The 23,097-nt window shown below is 41.6% G+C and overlaps 1 protein-coding gene across 4 annotated transcripts in view; it reads right to left on the reverse strand.

The window, feature by feature from the left end:
* Positions 1 to 23,097, reverse strand: part of SAMD12 (sterile alpha motif domain containing 12) — a 410,733-nt gene that overhangs the window by 353,278 nt on the left and 34,358 nt on the right. For all 4 annotated transcript variants that reach the window (XM_027092573.1, XM_027092572.1, XM_027092569.1 and 1 more), the window contains exon 2: positions 19,387 to 19,565. In XM_027092573.1, coding sequence (XP_026948374.1) covers positions 19,387 to 19,565 — 179 coding nt within the window. The remainder of the gene's footprint in view (positions 1 to 19,386; positions 19,566 to 23,097) is intronic.

Genomic DNA, 23,097 nt, shown 5'->3' on the forward strand with positions numbered 1-23,097 from the left:
CTTGCATGGACTCAAGTCATTTGGAACCGGATGTACACGAAGGAGAAGCAGCAAGCTTTGAAATGCAGTGAAGGGGTGCTGGTCCCCTTCCCAGCAGGATGCTAGTCTTCAGAAAATTCTTCCCCTTTTTAGACATGGAAAGCTGAAAGCTGAGAATCTAGCTCTCATAGACACCAAGTCAAAAGAGACCTAGCTAACAGACTTGACAATATGACATAATTAGATCTTATATTTTTCTTGTTTGGGGGCATATTAGGAAATAGATTTTATCATGATTCCTGTCTTAGGGCTCAAACCTACAGTATTACTACAACCAGTAAGTATGTTTGTATGACAGGTCACATGATACCAATTTCCAATATCCGAAATACCAAGAAATGTTGGTCAAATATACTAGAGGAAATATTGAATTATTTTTCTACTCTTGCTATAGAAAATATTATAAAATCAATGTTTTAGGGAGAGGCAGTCAATGAACAAGCAGTCAAAATATAAAGGGAAAAAAAGTATTATATATCAGTTAACAAAAACTTATTTTTCTAGATTTTGTGATGTTTGTGATATCTGTCAGCTCTGTCAAATTTGTAGTTTCTGTGATTTACTATCCTAAAATGATAATCATACTCTATGAATTTTTATATTTGAAATTTTATAGCGAAAGTTCCAAAACTATCTAAGCATCAGACCCCACAAAACCTACCCCAGGGACAAAAATAGAAGCAAAAATAGAAACTAGACTAAAAGTGAAAATTTAAGAACACATTTGATGAAACAGTGAGATATAAGGTCCAATTTTAAGAAAAGTTAAACTTTTGATAATGCATAGCAAATAAAACCTTTTATTCATCCATTTGGTAAGAACAAACTGTTAGAAAAAGCAAATTTCTATATTTTAAGTTATATCTACCTTGTTCCTCTGTAGGATTAATTTAAAATAGGAATTAAAACCATTTATAAATATCTCAAACTTTAACTCTGGGATTATAATAACCATCTTAAAACTGCCTTCTTTAATAAAAGAAGTCAAATGTTAAGTTACAACTCTCAACCTGACTGGAAGTAAAAATAAACTGGTGTATTAAAGTTTATGGTTCATGGGACTATCTGATTAATAAATTTTGTTCAGCAAGCTATAAAATATTAAGCATAAATTCCTACTCAGTCTACAAATATAGAAATTTATACTCAGTACTCAAGTATAAAAGATGATTTAGAAAAGTAATGTTAAGTAACGTAGGTATGCAGCATTTCTAAAAAGAAATACCTTCCTTAAAAATTACAAGACAGATGAGAAAGGGCTTGACTGCCATCTAATATAATATACATTAGATTTTTCCTCCTTGATTTTTATGTCAAAGGCTTACAAGTTGCCAAAGAAGGGATGCAGTCTTTCCTCTTTTATGTTCCTTTTGATGTAATTACAGTGGGTCCCAGGGGAACTGTCCACCAGGCATCTGGAAATGAAGGAAGCGGCCTCAGAAGAGAAGTCAGGCCTGCAGATCAGGACACTGCACAGACACTGCCAAGAGGGAAACTGTATGAAAACCAGAAAAGGACTGATGACAACTTTGGAGATCACTATATTTGAGGGATAAAGTTAAAAAGTAAAAATAAAAAAGATTGGTGTAATCATGGTTGTTTTATAGAGGACACTGCTATATATGATTAGTCAGTAATATTTTATAGAAGGTGAAAGTACCAAAAAATAAAAATAGAAAAGGATATAGCTAAGGAAGCCAGTCACTTCCAGAGAACTCAAGAGTTTAAAAAAACTAAGTTTAAAAGTGAGCAGACTTTCATAAGTCTGGTGGTGGATTCACCAGTGCTAAATTTACTATTATTCACACATATATACTTTATATGCTATTGTATATTTATCAAATATTACATATATTTTTTAAAAGAGTGGAAATGCATGCCAGGTATCATTTTAAACAGCAGAAGTTGCTATTCCCTTTTAAAAAATATTTTATTATTAAAAATTTTTAATGAGGCATAATTGATTTACAATATTACGTAAGCTTCAGGTGTACAACATAATGATTCACAATTTTTAAAGATTATACTCCATTTATGGTTATTATAAAGTACTGGCTCCATTCTCTGTGATGTACAATCTATCTTTGTAGCTCATTTTATACACAGTAGTTTGCACCTCTTAATCCCCTACCTCTATTTTGCCCCTCTCCTCACTGGTAACCATAGACTGTGGTTTCTAGGAGTCCTTTTCATTTTTGTTATATATATTCATTAGCTTGTTTTATTTTTCAGATTCCACATATAAGTGATAACATACAGTATTTGTCTTTCTCTGTCTGCTTATTTCACTTAGCATAATACCCTCCAAGTGCATCCATGTTGCTGCAAATTTCATTCCATTCTCATTAGCAGCCATCACCATCCAAGCCCAGAGCATAAGGCTTGAAGGCAATTTGAAGGCAATTTCCCACCCTGCTCTAACCAAGGGATGGCTCCAAGGAGATCCTCTCCAGGAAGAAAGTGGAGAAACCCTTAAAATGAGGAAAATAACCAACCCCTATAACAACTCGAACTTTCTCATATTTTTCTTCCCTGAAATAAAATCTAAAAATGATCTATGAACAAAGAAAGCTTCTTTCCCATAAACATTTGGATTAAACATTTTCTTCCTTGGGTGCAAAAGATCTGACTCCTACTTGCATCTTTATAACTTATTTTTTCCAGGCTTCTGCAAGTCATCACTCTTTTTTTTAATTCATTTTTTATACAGCAGGTTCTTATTAGTTATCTACTTTATACATATTAGTGTATACATGTCAATCCCAATCTCCCAGTTCATCCCACCACCACCACCGCCACACACACACCGCCACCCCCTTTCCCCCCTTGGTGTCCGTATGTTTGTTCTCTACGTCTTTGTCTATTTCTGCCTTGCAAACCAGTTCATCTGTACCATTGTTCTAGATTCCATATATGTGCGTTAATATATGATATTTGCTTTTCTCTTTCTGACTTACTTCACTCTGTATGACAGACTCTAGGTCCATCCACATCTCTACAAATGACCTAATTTCATTCCTTTTTTTATGGCTGAGTATTATTCCATTGTATATATGTACCACATCTTCTTTATCCATTCGTCTGTCGATGGGCATTTAGGTTGTTTCCATGACCTGGCTATTGTAAATAGAGCTGCAATGAACATTGGGGTGCATGTGTAATTTTGAATTATGGTTTTCTCAGCGTATAAGCCCAGTAGTGGGATTGCTGGGTCGTATGGTAGTTCTATTTTTAGTTTTGTAAGGAAACTCCATACTGTTCTCCATAGTGGCTGTATCAATTTACATTCCCACCAACAGTGCAAGAGGGTTCCCTTTTCTCCACACGCTCTTCAGCATTTATTGTTTGTAGATTTTCTGATGATGCCCATTCTAACCGGTGTGAGGTGATACCTCATTGTAGTTTTGATTTGCATTTCTCTAATAATTAGTGATGCTGAGCAGCTTTTCATGTACCTCTTGGCTATCTGTATGTCTTCTTTGGAGCATCCCTCTTCTTTGCCTATTAATTTTCTCACCAGTAAAACGAGAACGCTGGATGATTCCTAACGTCCATGCTTATTATGACCACTCCTTTCCCCTATGTTTTCTGGATTTTCCATCAAGGCACACAAGCCTTCTGCTTCCTGAGAAAAAGCTGCAAATCTTGGGGTTCCACTGGGGACCATCCTCAACAAAATGGCAGAGTTGGCTAGCAACTGCCATGACTCACAGAAGTGCACTAATACGCACTGCTGTAAATAACTTCACTGTGCTAAACCCCAGATGTTGCTGATAAGTATTAGCCAATAAGCCCAAGAGGGAAAGGAGTCATTGACAGAGAAGCACTTGTGTCTTAAAGTCGATGTGTAAGTGGTAAGAGACACAACCCATATTTGCATTCTGGAAGGAAGAAGAGGTCAGCGTCTCCAAAACTAAATAATTGCTTAAGCGGATTAAACCACATACACACACACACAGGCACACACACAAATAACAATGGAGAAAACAACCTTCGTCTCTAAATTAAACCCAATAATGTAGACTGGTTACAAGTACTGAGCACTTTGTGATACATTCTAGAAAAAAAACATGAGCTAAAGGAAATCACAGCATCAAAATGAGATGGGATCAGAAGCTAACTGCTGTCAATTACAGACAAACACAAAACGGGGCACTATAATGTCCTGACATTGGTAACAATTGCTGGGACCCCAGGGGAAAAGCTTTAAAATCTTCAAACAGCTTAGTTCAGTAGTTCAGAATGAAAAGGGCACTGATAAGCTCCATCTGTTGAGAAGAAAAGTCATGATTGATAGTGAGTATTAGTTAAGCACACCCGTCTTTGTCAGGGGTTGCACTTGGCTTGAAGTTCAACAAGATGCCTGCCTGTGAGGAGCTTAGGTTTTGGGCAAACATTACTGCATTGTTCCCAGATGCCACCTGGATTAAACTGATTAGGCTAAACTTATGCTGCAGCAACAAACATTCCTCACACCCTTCGGACATAATGAAAGTTTATTTCTTGCTTATACAAAGTCAGTGCCAAGTCAGATCCTGGGCAATTGTCCTCTACATTGTGACTTGGTGATCAAAGTTCCTTTGACTCTGGGCTCTGCCATCTGAGCATGTGGCCATCACACTCCCCAAAAAGGAAGAGGGAGTTGGAAGTTTTCACCAGGGTTTTTGCTGCCCCAGCCCGTCAGGGCAGCGTGTTTCTCTCACAGGCCACCATCTAGAACTAGGCATTCTGGGAGACTGGGAAGTGCAGTCTTCCAGGAGCCCAGGAGGAGAGAAGTGGATGCTGGTGAACACAAGGGACAACTATGATGACAGCACTAATAAACAGCAGAGACACCCTCATATCCCTACAGAAAATTAATAAGGCTTCAAAGCTTAAAAACTATCAGCTACTCATCCCAACAACCCTACTCCTCCCCTTTCCCAAATGGCCATGCAATGCACTGGCCTCTTTTCACCAAATGTGTAAAACAGTTAACAGTAGGCAAATATGATTGTCAGTTGCAGGGTGGGGGGGGGGTAAAAAAAATTAGGCTGAAAAGAAAAAAGTTAAGATGAGCTATTTCTACCCAAGTGCTTTCATGCTATGTCATTACCCTCCAAACTGAACAGCCTAGTCCTTAGGTCAAAGTTCAATGATAACATGGCAAGGATAACCAAGTAGTAGCAGCAGCAGCAGAGGCAGGGAAACCAGAGATACAACCTCCTAGAGGTAAGGACCAATGAAAAAAATCCCTTGGTTTCTACATATTTTATACCCCCCCCCACCAACACACACACACACACACACAGGTACACACCACAGCGTGACAGATGTGACCGCTGATCTATAGCTGTAGCCGAGACCTCCCCTGGAAACCTGGATTCGAAAGTTTAATGGCTTACTTGACACTTTCTCTGGGATGTAACTCAGAAGTCATAAAATACGGTCAAAATGAAACTTCTGATTTCACCTCAAATCTTCCCCTTTCAACATCCTCCTCTCCTTGCCATTTTTCTCCATCTTACTAAATAACACCAATGTACAGGTATCTGCTCAAACCAGGGACTTCGGAGTCATCCTCGATTCCTCCCTTTGCCTCCTGGGTTACACCTAATCACATCTTACCACTTCTGCCTTCAAAATAAACTTCAGAATACCACTTCTCTCCACTTCTACTGGCATCACCCTGGCCCAAGACACCATCTCTCACCTCCATCAGCTCCAGTATCCACTTCCTAGTCTCCCTGTTTCTCCTCCTGCTTGCTTCTAACAAACCCTCTGAGAAGCAGCTAGGATCTTCTCTTTGTAAGCCCCTCCCCTGTGTGAAACCTTCCATGGATTTCTCCATTGAACTAAGCAGAAAATTCAGGCAAAACCACAGGATCTCTCCAATATCATCTTGAGCCATTTGTACACTTGCAACATTGGTCTCTATCCATTCCTCAGCAGGAGATGTTCTTCCCTACCTCAGGGCCCTTGCACAAGCTGTCCCATCTTTTGGCAGGGCTGCTCCTTTCTAACATGGAGATTTCATTTCAGAAAGCAGCCTTCCCTCCCTTTTTACCTTCCCTCCCCAATCCTCTACTCCAACTTTATTTTCTACCTCAGTTTCTCAGGCTGTGGTAGGTTTCCTTCCAAATATATATTAGAACTTGTATCATAGCACATATTTGAGACCCAGTTTCTACTTCTGTTTTATTCAATATAGGTATCACCAGAGAAGGGCTCTAACAGATACTTTGAATGTTGAATGATATGTGCATTTTAAGGAGATAAAAGCCATTCTCACTAAATAAGACAGGGTTAACTATACTTTTTATACTATGTCAGCGTCCTGTACCCTGAAGGTCACAAACTAAACTCCCTATAGAAGCCTAGCAGGAAACATCATGAGTGAAGAGGGCCAGGCATAGACCGAACCTACGTGGAGAGACTGCTCGTCTAAAAGGGGCAGCTGCTGACGACTCCAGCTGGTACCAATTTAGGCTTATCATTTCCAGATTTTTAAAAAATTTTCAAGTGAAGTGGGAAATCTGAAGCGTTTAAATGAAGAACTTCAGGGGTTTTCCACTGCTGAAGAATTAATTTAAACCTTAAGTTCGTGTGGGCAAACAAAATGCGTTGGTAGACCCAATAGGGCTGCAGGCAGCCAATTCGAAACCTCTGCTGGGAAAAAAAAAAAAGCATTTTCTCTAATCCGTCTTGCCAAAATATTTTCTGACAGTAATGATGATATTAAGAACAATGATAGTAGCAAACTTAACCGCATGCTTACTATATGCCAGGAGTCTTTTTGAGCACTTAGTGTATAAATTCCAATGATACTAGCAACCACCCACTGAGGTACATACTATGATTACCCCTACAGATGAAGACACTGAGACAGAGGAAGGACAAGAAATTAGCCCCAGGTTATACAGCTAGCATGTAGCAGGGTAGAATAGGGACTACACCCTAGGTCCCAGAGTCTACGTTCTTTACTGTTATGTAAAGAGCAATCAGAATAGTGAAAGTGCGTATCCTCTATAAAACGTTCTGCCTGGTAACAAATCCAAGCTTTGATGCCTCTCTCTCTTCTGTTTGTTTGTTACAGTTCCAGCGACCTCCAAGAAGTTACTACTATCCAGGCATGTATAGCGTTAACCCTTTTTTGTCTATTTAGTACAACAGGAGAAAAGGCTGGTATCAGATTTCTCCCCAAACCAGATTACACAATGGGCAAGTCAGACATGAAAGCATTTAGGAGCTAAACTGCTTAATTACATAAAGAACAGGGAGGCAATGAAGTTCAGCTTTGGTTGTGGCATTTGGCCAAAATTCCGTTAGGATTTGGCTTCAGCCTTGGTTTTTGGCAGGCCAAGTAGCCAAATGCCATTTCAGCTCTATTTTTGGCAACCTTGACCTTGTGCACAATTAATGATCATTCGATCACGTAGGTTACTTAAACATCTGATCATCATAGCACTGCTAGTAACACAGATAGGGATGTTTCTTTGGGCTTACTAGTGCTATGTGAAAATTCCCTTTCCAATAAAAGGAAGCGTTTTACATGTAACTTGGAAAACCTCCTGGTTTTTCTATTAAAAGTTTATCAGTCAGGTGAAAATTAAATGCACATTGATTACAAGAATTCATTTAAACAACAAATAATTGTGGCCCTATGAAGTGCCAAGCATGGTTAGTAGCCTTAGGGATAAAAAAACAAATCAGGTCCCTGCCCTCACACAGTTTACACTCAGATGGATGACATAAAATAATAATACACGTAATAGATAAGGAGATCATACACTGTTTCAGAAAGCGATGGGTATGTTGAGTGGGAATAACAAAAGAGCCGGGGATCAGAGGCACTGGGAAAGAGGTCATTATTTAAATATTGATACAACAGCCCAGTAAACCTCCCTGGGGTTATGTGTGAGCAAAGATTTTAAGAAGATGAAGGAGTGAGCCTTGTGCACCCTGAGAAAAAGACATCGCAGGCAGAGGGAACGGGCAGTACAAGGGCTCTGAGGTGGGAAGATACCTGGTTTAATCCAGGAGCAGCCTAAACATGGAAGAGTATAGCAGCAGATGACATGAGTGACTTGCCAGGGAACAGCTCATGCTGGGTCCCAGAGGGCACCAAAGGACTTTGGCTTTTAATTTGAGGAAAATGGGGAGTGATGAGAGGAGTCTGAGCAAAGGAACAACATGATCTGACGGACACATTCACAAGATCATTCTGGCTGAATTGAAAATCATGTTTTACAATGAGTACTGTGAAAACATCTTTGAAGAAAGAAAACCACAGGGATGGCAACAAAATTCAGCTTGATCTTGAGAATTTTTAAAAAGCATCTTCTTGAAATACAGCCCAGGGATTTCGCTGGTGGCGCAGTGGTTAAGAATCCGCCTGCCAATGCAGGGGACGCAGGTTCGAGCCCTGGTCTGGGAAGATCCCACATGCCACGGAGCAACTAAGCCCATGCTCCACAACTACTGAGCTTGTGTGCCACAACTACTGAAGCCTGCGTACCTAGAGCCCGTGCTCCACAGCAAGAGAAGCCACCGCAATGAGAAGCCCCTGCACTGCAACAAAGAGTAGCCACCACTTGCCACAACCAGAGAAAGCCCGTGCGCAGCAATGAAGACCCAATGCAGTCAAAAATAAATAAACTTATTAAAAAATACAGCCCAAAGCTTTAGTTTATGGGATTGTTTCAATGAAATTGCCTCATGAGCTTCAACTAAGATGGCAAGTCCAAGAGTTGAAGTCTTTATTTCAGTCAGTTATCATCGGAGAGGATGAAGGCTTAATGACTTGGGAATATCACCATTAGCACGACCCTGTCGTGGCAGAGCTGGACCAAAATGTATGTTGCTCCTTCACTGACCTCAGTTGAAAGGGTATATTTTCAGTATCATAAATGTGCAATATAAAAACCACAGAAGCCAACAGCTCTGAGGAATTATTACCCTGCACTACAATGCCAATTAAAAAAAAATCTGCTTGGTATAACTTTAAGTTGTAATAAATAGGTATTCTTACTAATACTTCAGGTTTATCCTTGTATGACAGACATTTCTTCTATGATGATAATATTCCACTTCAGCCAAATAGTGACTCAACACTCTGCCATTTGGCCAAAATGCACATTTGGTATATATTCTGGACCAAATGTTTGTGGCCCCTCCCAAATTCGTATGTTGAAGCCCTAACCCTCAATGTGGTGATATTTGGAGATAGGGCCTTTGGGAGATGCTTAGATTTAGATAAGGTCATGAGGGTGCGGCCCCATGATAGGAGTAGTGTCCTTTTAAGAAGGGGAAGAGAGACTAGAGCTCACTTTCTCTCTACCATGTGAGGACACAGGCAGAAGGTTTCCATCAGCAAGTCAGGAAAAGGGCCCTTGCCAGGAACCACATTGGATGGTACCTTGATCTTGGACTCTCCAGCCTCCAGCACTGTAAGAAATACATGTCTATTATTGAAGCTACCTAATCTATGGAATTTTGTTACAGCAGCTCAAGCAGACTAATAGATATGTATGGTCACATGTGAAAGCAACATTTGAAAACTATTTCTAATTCATAAAAACCCTGGCAATAATGTTTTAGGTGTTGCTTGGTACCTGGTGGTCTGATTTTCAATTTAAGTCAGGAGTTCCTGATCATTTAAGCAGAAGCTGCTGCTTTCTATTACCTTCAAGTTTTGACTTCAAGGAAATGGGACAGAAATCAGGGTAGTCAGCTGATGCTTACACTGAGGATGGTGAATAGCTATGGGTGGGGGTGAAGGAACCTCGCCATCTGAAGTCTTGGCCAACCCTGGAGGTAGCAGAGAGATCACTGGTCCTCAACTGCAGGTTGAAGACTCTTGACCTAAGTGAAGTTTGCCTACCACAGACTACAAATAGGTATTTGCCTAGTCTAAGGGACAACCTAGACTTTGAGGATGAAGGGTAATGGAGTAGCTATGGAAGTATCCCTTGCTCATCCTGTGGACAATGTTCCACTTGCACCCACTGTCCAGAAAAGCATTCCCTGCCACTGACAATTGTTACAGGATCCAGCAAGATGTATCCTCCTGCTTGCTTGTAGAGAGGTTAAAGATAAAGAAATAACTATGAGGCAAAAGAAAGGAAGACCCAGAGGCAAGGGACTTCTGGGTCACATCAACTAATTTCATTTATCAAATCAAAAGTGTATTCTTTATGATGTGCTGCACCCTGTAGCAGGCACTGATGCTGCAGCAGTGAACAAGATAGTCAAGGTCACTGCTCTCAAGGAGTTTACATTTTACTGGAGACACAGAAAATAAATAGGATGATTTCAGACAGGAAGAAGCTCTATGGAGGACAAACAGTGATGTCAGAAAGTGTGACTGGAGCGGTCAGGCTTCTCTGCAGAGGGACATTTGACTGAGACCTACGTGATAAGGAACCAGTGGTGCAATGATCAAGGAGGCAAATATAGGCAGACTGCATGGCAAGTACGAATGCGCTCAAGAGAGCGTGACCTTGGTATATTCGAGAAACAGAAAGACAGGTATGTCTGGAGCTCAGACAGCCAGAGGAAAGCCTGATATGAGGTGGGATTAGGGAGGTCAAGCACGGCTGAAATATCTTGGGTTCTTACCATGGGAATGAGGTCTGGATTTTTACTTTAAGTGCTAGGAAAAACCATTAAGGATGCTAAGCTGGTGAGTGGTATCCTTTGATTCAAGACCACCGGGTGAAGAATGGATCACAGGAGGGCAAGAGTGAAGTGGAAGCCGGTTAAGAGATGATGAGGTCGACCTGGGTGATAGCAGTGGAGGTGGAACATGTGTGGATTTCAGAATACGCAGTGGGGGTAGAACGACTGAACACGATGTGCTGATGAATAATTGATCTCTGAACAACAGAACTGGCTGTGCAATTCGTATTTTTTTTTTTACATAATGGAATACTCTATTTTTCTCAATGTATAAGTGATGCCAGGACAGTTTAAAATGCTGTATTACTTATTACCATGTTTTTTTCCCTTTACAGCTATTAACTTTTGGCAATTTATATCCAAACAGAACATAAGCAGTAGCCATTTGTATACTTATAGAGAAGAAAGAAGAGAAAGCAAGGTGTTTTTAAAAAATGATTCCAAGTACCCTGGCCACCTCTCACCCTCCCCCAACACTGCTCCAGAATGACGGGTGTGCAGTGTCTAAAGCTGAGCGGCCCAGCTCCTCCCATCGGCTGAGGCACAGCGGAGCCAATGTGGAGCAGTGAAGATGTGCATCTCAACCACAGGTCCCCCGTAAGCATCTCAGTGAAATGCATCCACTTCCTCAAAGTCACGTGGGGACTGCAACATCCACCATGCAGAGCCATTGGCCCTTGACAGCAAAAGTTTGCACACCCCTGTTCTCAATGGTCACCTGAGTGCAAGTATTCATAGTTCAACAGCAACTATGACACAGGATACCAGGGAAAGCAAAGATACACTTAAAGATCTTAATAATATGGATTTTATAAAACGTTTTAGCATCTGGTGTGTATGTAGAGAGAAAGAGGGTGACACTATATGCTCAGAGATGGTGCGTGTCTGTTGAACGACAGTGCCCCTCACCAGGAGCTAGCATCAGCCTTCTAGCTGTGTGTGCAAAGGCCCAACCCTGCTTTCTTCCACCACCTTCTGCTGTTCACCTTACTCGGCCTCAAGCTTCTCTCTCAAGTTCTACTTTATCTGCTTCTTGAGTTCTTCGCTCAGCTGAGTTGACCAGGGCTTTTAGATACGGCTTTTCCAGCATCACCCACCAAGGACTGGGAGTCTTTTCAACACAGCTACAGAAGAAGTTCACTGCTGTCCTGTGTGCCACCTATGTCTGTCTCTTTCTTAGGTATAAATTATACCCTTGCCTTTATATAGATACATACAATTCTGAAATCTCTCAATCAGTTCTGTCATGATTCTAACTGCTTCCATGGTTGAAAGGTTTACACATTATCTCCAGCATTTCAGGCTGGAAAAGAAACGCATTTGGGCAGAGTGCTACCAGACGAGCCACCCTTAGAACTCAAATGCCCTTTCTTCCAGAAGCCTATCTTTGCTGTGTCAAAACTGTCGATGGAATTGTAACTGGGCTCTGATCCACCCACTGATAGGGGTTCCACCTCCCCTGATGCAACTTTCCATTTTACATCCTCAAACGGCATGTACTACAGTCTTGGTACACAAGAAAAGGAAGATTAACCAAATGGCTGCAGGCTCTTGTTGCTTTGCATAGATTTGTCAGCACAACAGAGTGGAAAGCAGTGGCCATGGGTCAGAATTACTCTGTTTTAGGCTAGGCTATGCCACTACTAGCTTCAAGATTTTGGAGAAGCCATATATTCTCATCCTCACCTATAAAATAAATCAGGTAGTCAGATGTTCCCTAAGGTTCCTTCTTGGTTGATTGTACCATGAAACGGTGGCTCAAATACATGCTCTACTGTTACACTTTTCAGAGCTCAACACTTTGGTAATAAATGCTTACCTTTTCAAATATGGGTTAACTGTAGTTTCTTTCTTTCCAAGTGCCCAGTGCATATATGGGGTGGGTTGGGGGGAGCTGGAACTCACATAGCATGAAGTCATTCTGGCTTGTCTCTCTTATTCTGACCCCTGACAATTCTTAGCTAAGGATGTGCTCATTATGTTTCCCATGCGTTATGTCCTTTCCTATCATTGGTGACATTATATTGGGTTGGCAGCTTCTTTTGGAGACACTCTTGATCCCCAAGCCAAGAAATACAGAGAGCCAAGAATTAGATCATTCTATCCCCAAATTGCTACAGACCTTCTCAGAGGCAGCTGAGCCATGTAATTTGATCAAGGTTAAGTACAATCCACCCTTCATCTTTAACCCAAGTCAAAATCCTTTGAACTTTCCATTTCAATCCCAGATTACTGCTTCCTGACCACTCTTACAAACGTCCACCAGCGGCTCTCCAGTCAACTCTCATTTATCCACCTGTGGCTTATGCAAAGCACCAGGCTTTCTCCTCCTCCTGCCTCCAGCACAAAATTCCAGGCCAGCTCCTTTAACTCAGTGCCAAAGAAACACAAACTGAATCTAATATTAGCCTAATGAGAAAAGGCTATCTGCTGCCAGAGATTCGCAGAATGCGTCCCAAAGCCAAATGCACGCAATTATTCACTGTTTTGGGTGCTGGCGCTGCATCTCCCTTATGTAATACAGCAATAAAGATCTGCTGTGTTTCTATCCAAGAAAGGAAGAATACAGGCAGCGTTTTAACCTCTTCTTTTGCCTAGTTGGCCAGATTCTCAGTATATCAGGTTATATTTTCTTTTCAAATAAATAAATCATTTGTACATTTAATGTTAAAAGGAGTGAAAAAAATCATGGTTTCAGGGTCATTATACTTAGATGTGAATTTTATCTTCCTCCAATTTTTAGCCAGAAACTAAGTTTTGGCAAGCCATTCAAATTCTTTGTTTTCTCAGCTGCAAAACAGATTTTATAAATAAAAAGGGGGCAGTGACACATGTAAGAGCGACACACAAAAAGCCACCAAGACTCTTGATCATTACTCTGATTCACCACTTTACAGGCTCTGGTGAATTAGCATTGCTGTCAAGAAAAAATAAAGATTAACCTTATGAAAGCCTTCTTTCATAGGCATGAAAACACAGGGTAAGTTTCCTCATAAGCACCTAGAAAAGCAAGTCTAGAAGTGAAGAGTTTCTAGTTTCCCAATGCTGTATTTAGGCCACTTGTGAGGACACATTCCAGAGTTCCAAGGTGAACAGCCAGGATACTGTTTGCTGATGGGCTGATCTTATTCCAAAGCCCGAGTTGCCATGGAAACTCAAATTCCAACCATCAGAGCATTTAGGGATATCACTTTCAAAACAGACTCCCCTTTCCACATTTTTCTCATGATTGAAGCACATGTCCCCCCAGGCCCAAGGACAAGGGTCAGATCACACAATTCCATCTTTTCATCTTACTCACTCCTATACCCAGAAAACTTCAATGGCTTCCACAAACCAGAGCAGCCTGTCCAACAGAACTTTCTGTGATGTTCTATGTCTGTGCTATCCAAGACAGTAATCCCTAGACACATGGAGAACACTTGAAATTTTGCTGGTGTGACCAAGGAAACAATTTTTCATTTTATTCATTTTTTTTTGCGGTACGCGGGCCTCTCACTGTTGTGGCCTCTCCCGTTGTGGAGCACAGGCTCTGGATGCACAAGCTCAGCGGCCATGGCTCACGGGCCCAGCCGCTCCGCGGCATGTGGGATCTTCCCGGACCGGGGCACGAACCCGCGTCCCCTGCATTGGCAGGCGGACTCTCAACCACTGCGCCACCAGGGAAGCCCCATTTTATTCATTTTTAATGGATTTAATAGCCACACATGGCTACTGGCTACCATAGTGGATGGTGCAGATAGAAAATAAATCTACGCTCCTAACATTCAAATCCCATACGACTGGGCCCCAACCTACTGTTCCAACCTCATCTTCCGCAACACAAACCTGGACCCAAGGAGACTGTTGCCGAGAGCACCTGAGGATGTCTGTGGCCACACCACTGCTAAGGACGTCTTCCATTCTTACTACTGCATATCTGAATGTTACCCATATTTCACAGCATAGATGCATTTCTTCCTCTCCTGGAGTACCTACCCTCTGGCAGCCCCATGCCTACTGCTCTGGAAGGAAGGGTTCATTAACCTCAGGCCTGTCTGGGAAGGACCCCAGGGGCTCCCAGCGCTGCTTCCTTGAAAACTGCTATGTGGACCACACCTGGTCTACAGGACCTGTGAGATGGCCTTGGGCCCACATGACTCGAATGGTAAAATGAATGGTGGGAAAAAGAGGCTGTGCCTTCTGTGAGTCAAGGAAACTCATCCTCACCTCGGCTCTCATCTGTGGCAGTGGTAGGTGCCCCTGCGTGGGTGAAGGAACAGAAGCAGCTGTGTCCTTCATACCTTCTGGCCCTCCCGATGAGAAGAAATGCTGTACATACTATCTCTTGCCTGGTATCCACCTGTAAAGCTAAGTCAACATAGTTTTTGCATTTTGAACTTATAACTGCAGCTGTGGTATGGCATACATACTCTCTGAATTCCTAAGTCCTCACTGGCATTTAGCACTCCCAATGGTAAATAGCTTTTGCAAATCCACAATTCAATTGAATCTGTTTCTTTTTTTTTTTTTCCAACTAGACTCTATGCTACCTAATAATATGGATTAAAAGTGAGTTTGCGGGTCCAGATCCCTGGTGGTCCAGCGGTTAAGACTCTGTGCTTCCACTGCAGGGGCGGGCACGGGTTTGATCGCTGGTTGGGGAACTAAAATCCCTCGTGCCATGCGGTGCAGCCAAAAAAAAAAAAAAAAAAACACCACAAAAAAAAAAAACAAAGTGAGCTTGGTTCTCTATTGATTTCTCTTTTGTCTATAAGAGCTGATGGCAACTCATAGGACCGATAACCTCTTTCTGGAATCAGGGCCCTAGTCTTTAGAGTAACTGGGGCCAAGGGTGCCAAATCACATTTAAGATAAAGAAACAAAAAGGATGATTGTTCCAAAGATATGTAGCGATAGAGATATTTTTTAATTATGAAAGCAATGTAAATTTCAGGGTCAAGACGGTAGATTAAACTTGTGCTATACAATCCCCTCTCAGGCTCTAAAAACTTAAAGATACTAGAAAATATATTTTTAAATTTATATAAGGCCAAAGAGACATCTCTAGGTGCCAGGAGCCCACAGCAATGAGGAGGACGGAAGCACAGTATGCCTGCTGGAGATCTGGAACAGGGATTGGTTTCAAAGTCCAACTTGGCCAGACCAAAAGTGGCAGAACCTCCAGGCGTGATAGCACGCTAGAACCAGGTTCCTGTGTGAAGCCTGCAGATGGCACATCTGGGGGGACCTGATTCGTGTAGTGAGTCAGCAAAGAGAACATCAAATTGAAACATAATTAAACACCTGGTCAAAGCTGTTACATCCCAAAAAGTTCAGGAAGAGACAAACACAAAAGCACCTCATCAGTGCTTACTTCAGCAGCACAAAGACTACAAAAGCACCTCATCAAATGGCCTCCACAGCCCAAGGCATGCTTAGTCCCCGAGATAACTCCCCCTTGGCAAATAACCAGCAAGAATTAGGAGCCACGGGAGGAAAGACAGCACCCTCAAAGGCAGAATACAGACTCAACAAACAGGAAAAGTCATGGATGAGCTGCTTAAGTTAATGGGGCAACCTGAAAAGGGCTTGAAAATAAATATGCTTGAAAGGGTACATATCTTTAAAAAAAAACAAAAAAAATTCAAGTGCAGAAAAAGAAAGTTTCCCCCATAATCTCAGCTCCAGATGTAAACTGCTGCTCAAACTGTGGAATGAACTCTTTCAGACTCGGTGATGCCTTTTTACAGAGAAAAGATATTTTTACGAAAACGGGAACGTTTTACAGTGTGCAGTAACTTGCCCTTCTCCCTCCTCTCCCCACTCTAAAATAGCAGCATACTCATTTTCCCACATAAACACTGCTACAGACGAATGTCTGGGTCTCCCTAAAATTCACATGCTGAAACCTAACCCCCAATGTGATAGTATTAGAAGGAGGGGCCTTTGGGAGGTGCTTAGGTGATGAGGGTGGAGCCCTCATGAATGGGATTAGTGCCCTTGTAAAAGAGACTCCAGAGAGATTCCTGGTCCCTTTCCACCATGTGAGGACAGTGTGATGACGACTGTCTATAAACCAGGAAGCAGGCTCTCATCAGACACTCAGTCTGGTGGCACCTTGATCCTGAGCTTCCCAGCCTTCATAACTGTGAGAAATAAATTTCTATTGTTTATAAGTCACCTAGTTTAAGGTATTTTTGTAGCAGCCTGAATAGACTAAGATAAATACACATAGGTCTCCCTCACCCTTATAAAGGGAGAACTCTATTCCATTCCACGAACACACAGTTTCTTCAGCCAATGTCCTATGAAAGGACATTGTTTTCATATTATAAACATTGCTAGAGTGACCATTCTCCTGCAGCCATCTTTGCACATCTGGATGATTATTTCCTTGGGACAAGTTCCTAGAGAGGGAATTACTGGCTCAAAACTTATACACATTTAAAATGTTGATAACTCTATCAGACTGTCCTCCAGAAAATCTGTACCAACTTACACTACTGAGTGGCTTTAAGTGCGTGCATTTCTAGCCAGAGGTTTTTTAGGGTAAGTTTAGAGTAGGTCAAGTTACCAGAGATTCAATTATTTACCCAAGGAAAAAGGATGACTCACAACTCCAATAACCCTCTAAGTGCACCAGGAGGGCACATTTCAATGTGTCTGTACATGCACAGAACATGTTCACATTGTCTGTGGCTCAGAATCTCCAGGGTATGTGACACTGCAGGTCTGCAGTAATCAAGCTCTTTTTATTTTGTCCCCCCAGCAACCACCATTGTCATCAAGTCCTGCATGAAAAAATAAATACTTTGTAACAAGAGCTCCTCGTCTGTTCCCTCCTAAACATGTCAATGTGAAGACATTCAGAATCCCCTCTCAACCCTGTTTGGGGGTTTCATTGTAGGTGATCTGGACAAACTCAGATGAGCGTGGTTTCCAGCTGTAGGATATTCCTGAGGAAAGGTTCATTATGGACAACTACGTTCTCAAGTGAAGTAGGTTTTTAGCAAAGCAAACGTAAAATGATCTAGAGGCAAAGGCAGGTGCTACTGACATGAAAATTCAGGGTTTACTACAATTGCACACGTTCCAAATAATTCAGAAGTTATCAAATCCTGTCAGGTTTGAATCAAACTTCTTATATCATCAATCTGTTGTGCAAATAAAGAGAATCTGGACATGTTGAAAGGTGAATTAAATCAGGCAAATGTCAATTACTTGTTTTCTTTTTCTCCACTCTCATTTTTAATATTTTAAGCATCTCTTTGAAAAGATCCCACTCAGACCATTATCTTCCTAGTTAAAGAAGACCCTTAAGACATTTTTTTTCTCACTCTTTCAAGATGGCACCACTGGCTGATCGGATTCAGATGTCATAAGAGGGCTCACTTATTCCCAGCTCCTCTTACAGACCAAACCTCAATTATCAACCAGTTTCCTATAAGGTGCAATTTCTCTCAGCTACAATATCTAGTGCAAAATACCTGCAATTTCTCCCTTGCTAATCATTCTCCACTCCCTACAACACAGACACACAGACACTCATTATGTCATCAGCTTTTAATTATCCACACTAAAGAAGGGAAGGAGCCATGGTAATTATTCAAAACTATAGATAAAGAAGAAAAATTCACATCTGATTTCGGAAGGCATTTTTTGGGGGAGTGGTGGTTATTGTATGACAGCCAAGTGACCTTTCTACTTAAGGTTTTCCTTGGATGATTGCAACGTTTGCTTTCCAAGGCGTGCACATATTCATCCACTCAACGAACATTTGAAAGGAAATTCCTTTGAAGGAAATGCACGAGGGAGAAATCAAATAACCACACGAAGATTAGTCCTCTCAATTTCCAAGGGGCAAACTAATATACACCGCCAACAAGAGCATCTTCACTGACTGCAGACAAAAACCCATATAGTGCCAGTTCCATTGCAGAAAACCTTTGAAAGACGCTGCTCTTACTAAAGAAACATCCATCCTCCCAGTTTACCAAGGTGTGTTTTATACCAACATCTAGGCTAAAAGACTAAAAGAACAAAATATCCTGCAACAAAATAAAACAATTACACCTTTCATTAATTAGGGTCTTGTTTACTATTGTCTACCTCATAGAATTGTTACAGGGAGACAATAAGCCAGTATATCAAGAGTCCTTCAAACAGCACCTGGCATGTATGTATATATTTAATAAAATATTACTTGTTATTGTGGTTGTCAGCAAAAAGCCCCCTCATACTCATGCAGCCAACTGGGGCTTTTACAAAACACTTGCACATACATAATATTATTTCATCTGTTCAACCTAATGGAGGATGGAGTTTTTCTGATAACCCATTCTACAGGTGAAAAATCTGAGGCTTGAAAAGTCACAGGACTTGTCCAATATCATAAAATGATAAATCTGAGCCTGGCAAACAAATCTTTCAGCTTTAAGTCCAAGGCACTCTTCCCTGTAGCTCATTCTATACCATCCTCAGAGCCTCATGCGATGAAACTGACCACAAACGTGTTTCAATTTCACTCTAAAGGGTATGCGGTCAATATTTTCATTTCTCATTACCTGCAATCAAGGAGCAGTGTTTCTTTAACTGAAGATACAACGCTAATTAACGAAAGCACCATGAGTTCTTATCTGGGGCTGGACCACGAAATAGCAAAGCTGCAGCTTCAGAATCTCCTTAACTTACTGGATTATTACCTACCTTAGCCGTCTCGGCTTCTGCCTGCAGTCGCTTGGGGGTTCCTTTTTGGTCAAGCACCTTCTGGTAATTTTTGTTTTTAATAGAGTGAGAATCAACACCTTCACCTTCAATTTGCAGTTTAATACCTTCAGCACGGGCAGGGTGATCAATACCCCGTGGATTCAAACCGCAGTGGAGAGCTAGGAAAGAGGAAAAAATCTAAACTCAGAAAACAGATCCTATAAATAAAGGAGGTGTCCATGAAAGACAATATTTCATCTGGCCTATGCGGGAAATTACAAGGAATCTCCAAGTTGAGAGGTGGGGGTCATAATTATGGGAAATGATTTGGTGAAGAGGGAGCACGGTATGGTGGGAAATCCTGAGCTTTGAGGTCAGGAAGACTAGAGTACAAATCCAGGAACCATCAGTTCCAAGTTGTTTGACCTTGAGCAAGCAACTAATCCCCACATTACAGACGACAACACCAAATCAGGCAACTTGGGTACTGCCTTCCACACATGCAATCATTTCAACCCCTGCAGTTCAGTGTGTGTCTCTGCTTCCATCTGGAAAACTGCTCATTCCCTCCCATTTCTGAATCTTCTCTATTCTTCAAGCATCCACTCAAGTCCACCCTCTTGCAGTCATTCAGCAAATATTTACTGAGCACTTACTGTGTGCTGTTCCTGGACCAGGTCCTGCAAGCACGGATTTATATACGACAGATGTTAGCTTCAAAGAACTCACAATCCAATAGAAGAGGCAGACAAGAAACAAATGAACTAGTGGTTTTAAAACAGTTACTACTCCTCCATGAAAGAAGGAAAGGTCAGAGTGGAGGGTTTAAGGGAGCTCAGCCTAGTAGCTTCCTATTTTCACTTTCTCTCTCCACATCCTTTAACGCAGATACCCTCACAAATAAAATCTAAAGCTCATACTGAGTATATTTATTCATTCCACATAGGAGTTCCTCCTGTGTACCCATGACTATCAGAGAAATAGCGGTTATAGGAAATGTTATAGGAAACATACATTCCCCCTGGATGACGTCCATGAACCAACGGGTGTGTGTGAGTGAATGTGCACACACTTATGTACATATAGCTGGTACGTGTGTTTTGAGGTCTCTGGTGGAGAATTCTCTCATCTCCCTGTGACCCTCAAGCCTTCAAATGTAGCTAAACTTCCATCCTTATCCCCTTCCCCTTGGTCTCAGAGGATTTAAGGCCAGAACCTCCAATCCCCTCCCATCTCCCTCGAGACTCCACTTCATCAATAATCTCCTTTTACCCAGGATCTTCAGTCTCCCCCTTTCTCAGCATTCTTCCCCTTTAGAGGACATCTGCGATTCTAAAATTCTTCCCTTTACTTAGCACCCCAGGGTTTCCTTTTCTCTTGATCAGGCTTGTGAAAGAATATTTTACACCTGAGAGATGAGGGAAGCCTTCCCAGAAGTATTCAGTCAGGTGTTCTTTTCCCCACTCTCCACTTCTCCCTTAACAGGTCCCATCCATTCCCAGCACTTCTGATGCAATTAACCTGACCAAGACTCTCAAATTTTAAATCCAGCCCAGAGAGACCTCTCTCATGATGCTTCAGATGTAAGACTGACTCAACATCCCAATGTCAGTGTATCACAGATCTCACACTTAACATGTTCACACTGAACCTTGGTTTTTCTACCAAAAAATATTCACTTTCTCCTGTCTTCAGTTACTCACACAGAAACTGAAGAGTCCTCCTTGACACACTCTCTCCATAAGTCACCACATCCCTCGTATCTATCACCAGAGCCAGTAAGCACTACACTCAAAATGCTGCTCCCATTCACCTACTTCAGTCCACACCTCCACTGCCATCACCCTGGTCCAAGCTACTCATCTTTTTCCCCAGAATGTGACCAGCCCAACTGCTCTTCCTCGCTAGACCCCCGCAATCCCATTTAAAAATGTATAGGTTGGTTCAAGAGACTTCTGCTACAAAACAGAAACAGACTCACAGACTTAGAGAACGAACTTATGGCTACCTGGAGGGGAGGCATAGTTAGGGAGTTTGGGATTGAAATATATACACTGCTTTATTTAAAATAAAGAGCCAACAAGGACCTACTGTACAAAAAATGGATGGGGGACAAGAGAATGATATAGATGAGATGAGATTGGCCACGTGTTGATAATTCTTGAAGCTAATTGGTGGATTTATGGGGATTTATTATACTACTCCTTCCACTTTTGTCTATGTTGAAATTTTCCTTAATAATAAAGTAAAAAAAAAAAACTTTCTAATATCTTCATTTTACACCCAGATCATTCAAAAATCTTTAACATGGCCAACAAGGCCGTTCATAATCTGTCCCCTCTGGACTTTGTATATAATGTTTCTTTGCCTGAACTGCTCTTCCCCATTCTTCACCTAACCCCTACTTATCCTTCAGGTTTTGGTTTAAATACCAACCCTTCAGATTTGATCATGTGCCTGGAATGGCAAGTATTCAACATTGTACGAATGATCTTAAAAAACTTATTGTACAAAGATCCATATGCATGTGACCCTATTTCAACTATTTTATATCAAAATTATCTGAATTTCTCTTCTAGCCTTTAAGCTTCCTAAAACAAGGGCCAGTCTATTTCATGGTGCCTCGTAGGCACTCAGCATGCATTAGTTCATGCCTCTTCCCTCAGATTTGTGGTGCATCTCAAATAATCTCCAGGAAGAACTCTGAGACATAATTATATTCATTTCACAGACAAGGGAAATGAGGCTCAAAGGGTTATAGTCATAAAAAGTCATACAGGTGTCTACTGAAGGTCACAAAGATCATGTATCATTTAGGTCGCAGAGGATTTCAAGTTTCAGGTGAACAAACCCAAAACAGATTAAGCAGTAAGGAAAATCATTATCTTTCAGGAGAGGAAGCCCAGTAATGGGAAAAGTTCTGAGTTAGCTGATTTCCAAGTTCAACGGTGCTATCAAGGACTCTTTTTCATCTTCCTATTTTGCTATCCATAACATCACCTTTATTCTAAGCCTGGGTCCCCACGTGGCACTAGAGCTACAGGCTTCTGGTCCTCAGCTAGCAATAGAGACAGCTTGATTGACCATCGTTTTCTTCCCCACATCCTCCTCCAAACTTGGATCTTTTCTCAGTGGCCCAAAGTGAATCACACACATCCGTTAGTGAACTAAAACCCTGGCAGTAGAGATAGGATTACCCTTAAACCAGCTGACCTTCACCTAAGGTCAAGTCCCCAAACCACACCGCTGTTACTCAACAAGGCAGGGGTGGAATAGATGCTGGAGAACCAACCGCAATGCCCAATTCAGGCAGTGGTAGAAAAAGAACAAAACCTATGAGAGCATGAGGCTAACTACTGTTAATATCAATCAGCTTCCCCATCTCCAAAGATCAGCCTACTTACAATGAATCTTCAATTAAACATATTAAAATTGTGATTATTAAAAAGAGGTGAGCCTGTGTCGGGAGGTGGCGGATGGGCATGGGACAGATTTAGAGATTAGTGAGGAAAAGAAAAAAGTGTGCATCTTTGATCTTACTCCAGCATGATTCCCAGCTGCTTCCTGCCTTGAAATTCATGGCCTAGGAATATCACTGAGCTGCTGATAACTTCCAGCATCTCCTGTTCTCCTCTGCCACCACCTGCCCACCCATCAGACTCTCGTACTTCCCTCACTTTTGCTCACGTTGGTCCCTCGTCCTAGAAAGTT

The sequence above is a fragment of the Aethalodelphis obliquidens genome, unplaced genomic scaffold (genome assembly GCF_003676395.1).
Source record: "Aethalodelphis obliquidens isolate GAN/ISIS:26980383/991018 unplaced genomic scaffold, ASM367639v1 scaffold79, whole genome shotgun sequence".
NCBI lineage: Eukaryota > Metazoa > Chordata > Mammalia > Artiodactyla > Delphinidae > Aethalodelphis > Aethalodelphis obliquidens.